Source organism: Lactuca serriola, chromosome 3 (assembly GCF_051521515.1).
Source record: "Lactuca serriola cultivar US96UC23 chromosome 3, Lser_US96UC23_V15, whole genome shotgun sequence".
NCBI classification, from domain to species: domain Eukaryota; kingdom Viridiplantae; phylum Streptophyta; class Magnoliopsida; order Asterales; family Asteraceae; genus Lactuca; species Lactuca serriola.
In genome coordinates, this window is record NC_136410.1 from 78415985 (window position 1) to 78421854 (window position 5870).

Consider the following 5870-nt stretch of genomic DNA (forward strand, 5'->3'; position numbering starts at 1 on the left):
TCTATAAATAAAATATACTTTATACTTTTACTCCTCGTATTTTTTTTTTTATTTTAGAATTAGTTTAACTACAAGTTTGATATAGTTTTTAATTATAGAAGGAAATATGTTAGTTGTAGTTCTGGTCACTATAGTTTGTAATTTAGGAAATTATGTTTTTGGTCCCTATGATTTTTATTCTAAAATTAGAAAACTGGTTAATTACATTTAGTATCTTTAGTTTTTAATTTAGGAAATCATACTTTTTGTCGTTTTTTCTCATTTTAGTTATTATTATGTAACTGTTTATTATTTGTTTTAATAAATAGATCATCTTTGTCTTTTTTTTTTGGGTATATGAATCTCAACTATATAAATTATGCATGTAATTTTACATACCACTCGTTCTTGAACATTAACAGGTATTTCCTCTGTAACTTTTGTATGAATTTGATGCTTTCTTGATTTGGTCTTTCGAAGATGCTTCCTCTGTAACTTTTGTATGAATTTGATGTTTTCTTGATTTGGTCTTTCAAAGAAGAGCAAGAAAGATAATTGGCTAATTGCTAAATGAAGTAAGGACCACGGAGAGTCAACAAGTCAATGAGTAAATCAATCAATTGATGGTTTTTCTTGATCCGTAAAGGAAAAATTCATCAAGGTTTCAGTCCACTTGTTTAAAAGACTTGGTGTTCACAGAAATTTCCAAGTCATCTGTTGGGTTTCCATCATGGTCAAATAGCTAATTATATTTATATTTTAATTCTGCAAAAACAAAATTAATGTAAAAGCTTTAGTTACTTTGATAGGTTTCTTCAAGTGGTTGTTTCCATCACACCTCAAAATGTTTCCAAACACTTTCTGTTGGGGAAATTCGAATTAGGGTTATTAGAAATCTGGATCACAAACAGAAATCGTGTTAACACTTTCCTTGTTTGATATTTCGACCCTATATGCCTTGGGTATCACGAAATCCAAACTTGGGATAATTCCTGATGTAGCAGTTTTGATTTAAGGCACAAAATCAGAAAATTTGAAGAGCATGAAGTGAAAGAACGTTATGCGTTTTTCTTATGTGTTTCAATAGTCGTTTTCACAGTTTTATCCAATCAACGGATAAGTCACAGCAGTTTCTATCTTTTAAGAATTACAAATCAGACCTTGTAATATCTTTTCAAGAATAACAAATCAGACCTTGTAATGTCTTAAAACTAAAACATTATTCTTGAAACACTTGTAAGTAAATACAAGTGTGCACTCCCGCACCGCCTAATTTGTATTATAACTAAAACATTATTCTTAAAACACTTGTTAAGTCCATCACACTAAAATATATTTGATGATAAAATCACCAACACTTTCATACCATTTTCATCATTCCACAGCAAATTGATCGCATTTGTTATGGAGACAGCAGCAATATATACTGAAATACAATTCGATATAATAAAATGTAAAGATCAATGAATTGGAATCTCTCGAAGATCAAAAATGTGATGTTCTTAATCATTTCACAAGTTTAATTAATGCAAGGATCACCATCTTCAAGTTCCCATTACCCACCCAAACATTACTGTATATACACTAGCTATAAAAGTGATTTAAACCATAAAATATATTTTAGAGTATTCAACTTTACCTGTTGATCTAAGACTTGTCCTAAGGTCAACTTCATGATCAAATACTTCTATCAGCCAAAAAGTACATACTCATCACTCATCAGTCATATGCATACTATTATTATGTCTAAATTTTTCTTCAAGAATGATGTGATATTGGAAATGTAAGAAAATGGTGTCTAAAGGTTAAAGATGTCTTATTCATGACTTTGGATTATGGGGAGTTGAGGCGTATCTGATGGGCATAAGATGGGGCCCACATGAAACTTTCCATGTGATGTTTTGGCGTTTGAAAGGGGTTATAAGGGTGTGTAGAAGAATCCATGACTCAAAAGTCTTGATGTTCTTTATCAAGAAGGAGAAAATTAGAAAAGCAACAGAATTTCTATGCTTTTGGCGTACACGTCGGGGTAAATTGAGGTTTTTAAATGTGGAAGCTTGTTAAATACTAGTCACATATATAAGACCTCATTAGCCCAACTGTCCCTAACACTTCCTCTAGAGAACACATAGATCGAGGTAGAAGATATAATGCCCACTAAAATGACTCTCTTCTTCTTTTTTTCCTTTGTTCTTCTCTCTTGTCTACCTTTTCTTCACTCTGCTACAAACCACAACACTTCTACAAGTATCTGCCCAGAAAGTTTCAGTTGTCCAAATTTGGCCCCATTTAAGTACCCTTTCTATAATGCCACTGACAGGCAATGCGGGTTGATCCAGGTGAACTGTAATTTTCATGGTGGGAGAATTCAACTTGGAAGAGACTCATATGAGATTCGTGGCAGGTTAGGGTTTGATTCTATTGTCTTGATCCATAACACAACATTTGAAAGACTTGTGAATAAAAAAGATTGTAAGGCGCTTATGGATAATTTCACTTCTCCAAATCCTCTTCTCTATTCCATTTCAATCCAACCCTTCATCACTCTCTACAAATGCAAAAAAAATCGGAATGATTCTGCAGAAATGGAACGTTATTTTGACGAATCAAATTACAATAGATACAAAATATGCAACCATCACAATTTCTACTATAAGCATTCCATCAGCGACACAACAGTTCCAAGTGGTCTCCCACCTACATGTCAAGTAATACAGCTACCCGCAAATGTGCAATCGCCAGATCATGGGCGTCAAGTACCTGACAAGAGAAACATATTTTCTACTCTAAGTTCAGTGTTCTCTATTTCATTTAACTTGACAACTCCCTGCAATGAGTGTCACAAGGAAAAAGGCCACTGTGATGCTCCCAATGGACAGTTTCAGTGTTTAGACGCTAAAAAAGGTATTGGCGCCTTCTTTGTTCCTTTTTCCTTTTTTCCACCAGAATTGATGTCTAAACGTATTCTATGAGTTAAATTGTTTTAATGTCATACAACATGTAAACTTATCTATTCTTGTTTGGTTGCATGCTGCAGAAAAACTACCCAGAAAATTGATACTGATCCTAGGTAAGATACCTCTTTGATCGAATTCATTATTACCAAATATATAAATCAACACATATACGTATAGGAGTTTGTAGCTTAAATGTTGCATTTTCTTCACGTAGTTCTCGCTGGATCCACCTTCATTCTTATGATCTTTCTCGTCATGCTCATAATCTGTCATCCGTACAAGATCAACCTGTTTTCCTATTTCTCATCAAAGAAAAAAACACCAATCAGTGAAGATGCGAGTCACTTTGTTGTTGGCGTCTCTGTTTTCTCCTACACAGAGCTTGAAGATGCCACCAGAAATTTTGACCCTTCTCAGGAACTAGGGATTGGAGGTTTTGGAGCTGTTTACTATGGTAAACTCCAAGATGGGAGAGAAGTTGCAGTGAAGAGACTTTACGAGCACAACTACAAACGAGTCCAACATTTCATGAATGAGATTAAAATCCTCACCAGATTACGTCACCCTAACCTTGTGGTGCTCTATGGTTGTACATCTCGACAAAGCCATGAACTTCTCCTTGTGTACGAATACATCTCCAATGGCACACTTGCTGATCACCTCCATGGCGAACTAGCAAATCCAAGCTTGCTGACATGGCCAGTACGCATGAACATCGCCATTGAAACCGCTAGAGCATTAGTGTACCTTCATGCCTCTGAAATCATACATCGAGATGTGAAGACGAGTAATATTCTTCTTGATCACAATTTCAGTGCCAAGGTAGCAGATTTTGGGCTCTCAAGGCTCTTACCGAATGATGTCGCTCACATTTCTACAGCTCCTCAAGGAACCCCGGGATACGTGGATCCCCAATATCACAATCGTTACCAGTTAACAGATAAGAGTGATGTTTACAGCTTTGGAGTGGTCTTGATTGAACTGATATCATCGATGGTGGCTGTTGATTTAAATAGGTCACAAGACGAGATTAGTTTGGCTAATCTGGCTTTAAACAGGATCCAAATAGGTGCCTTAGATCAACTGATCGACCCTGTACTTCTAGGATCCGATCCAGATGCTGAAATCATGAGAATGATGACATCAGTAGCGGAGTTGGCTTTCCGGTGTTTACAGTATTATTCAGAAATGAGGCCTACAATGAATGAGGTGTTGGATGTGTTGGAGGATATTCAATCCCTGGGGAGAATAGATGATGATGAAAGCAAACCGCTACCTCCGTCTGAAACCAGTGATACAGCGGTTTTGTTGAAAGAATTCCCGCCTTCGCCGGTCTCCGTCACCGGTGAATGGCATAGCGATTGCACTGGGTCAACTACAATAAGCACCAAATAGATTGCCAATGAAGAATCGTATCGTATCAGAACATAAAATCATTATGGATATTCAGGAAAAGGAAAGTAAATAACATTACGATGCGTCATTCGGCATTAATGTATAACAGGGATCAGCAATCGTTTCTTAATTAATGTGATGGGATTTCCCAGGAAATAACAAATAATTTAAGTTAATTATTTCGAGGAAATTTCTGAGGAAATCAAAACCATGAAAAAAATCCATAGAATATGTGAGTCTAAATGACTTGGATGACTTGGGTGTGATTAGCTGCACAACCATCTGTTGACAAATGAATGCGCTCTTTGTTGACAATACCCACTACAAATGACACCTTCTTTATTTCCTACCATAAACACAATAAATGACCATAATACTTATAGTGGCTAGCTTTAATATAAATAGATATTGTAATCTAAGTTGTAAGTTACCACAAAACAGAGAGCCATAAAGATAGAGAAATACTTAGAGTGAACATTTATTATAGATGATTGTTTTCTTTTCTTGTGATATTGAGCTAGTAAGCTCCTTATTTTGTTTTAGTTCTGAATAAAAGTGTGTTTCAATCCCGACAAGTGGTATCAAGCTTGGTTAAGCTTTGGGGAAGCATTCTTTGTTTTTTGGTCGAAATTATTTTTGTCTCAATAACAATTTCGGAGTACACCGTTGGAAAGGTCTCGTTCCAAGGATTCCGAAAATATATTTTTGTGAATTTTTTGACCACTGGAAGGCCTCCAAATCACCGGTCAAAGTTGGTCAACTTCGCCGAAAGTTGGCCGGAAAACCAGTATGCCGGAGAAAACCGTCAGAGAAGATGACACTGTAACAGTGACATCATGAACACTGTAGCAGTACTGTAGCAATTCTGAATATTGTAAATTGCCCCTGTTCTTCCGAAAAGTGCAATTTAGCCCTTGTTTTTCAGAAAAATTGCAATTTTGGTCAGGTTTTTTAGAAAAATTTAGTTCAGTCCTTTCTTACTTACGTAAAAGTTCCGTTTGCCCCCTGAACTTCTGAAAAGTTCATATTGGTCCCCATACTTAAAAAAAGTTACAAGGTCGTGTATGCCCAAGTATATGGCAAGAATGACTACACCAACCTCGTCATCTTCTCAACCCGAAGTTGAAAGTGTTCAATGGACCGGGAAAGACGGAAGTGTTATGTTACACCATCCAATGCTCACGAATATGAATTACGCGGTGTGGGCCATAAAAATGCGAGTGAATTTATAAGCATAAAGTAGTGTGGGATGTAATTAAAAATGCAGAAACGGACGAACGTAAAGATCGGATGGCTCTTGCGGCTATTTATCAAGCAATTCCAGAGGACGTGCTTCTGATGTTAGCTAAGAAGGACACAGCTAAAGAAGCATGGGAAACACTGAAGATAATGCACATGGGAGCCGATCGGGTTAAGGAAGCTAACGCTCAAACCTTGAGAAGTGACTTCAAGGTGATCCAGATGAAAGAAAGTGAATCGGTAGATGATTTTGCCATGAGATTGAATACTATCGTAACCGGTATTCGATCTCTAGGTGAA

The 5870-nt window shown here is 36.3% G+C and overlaps 1 protein-coding gene across 1 annotated transcript; it reads left to right on the forward strand.

Moving 5' to 3' along the window:
• Positions 1-1980: 1980 nt before the first annotated feature.
• LOC145092710 (LEAF RUST 10 DISEASE-RESISTANCE LOCUS RECEPTOR-LIKE PROTEIN KINASE-like 1.1) lies at positions 1981-4521 on the forward strand. Its single transcript, XM_079030685.1, has 3 exons — positions 1981-2883; positions 3017-3049; positions 3151-4521. The coding sequence occupies exons 1-3, from the start codon at positions 2130-2132 to the stop codon at positions 4329-4331; spliced, it is 1968 nt and encodes a 655-aa protein (XP_078886811.1). The 5' UTR covers positions 1981-2129; the 3' UTR covers positions 4332-4521.
• Positions 4522-5870: the final 1349 nt, after the last annotated feature.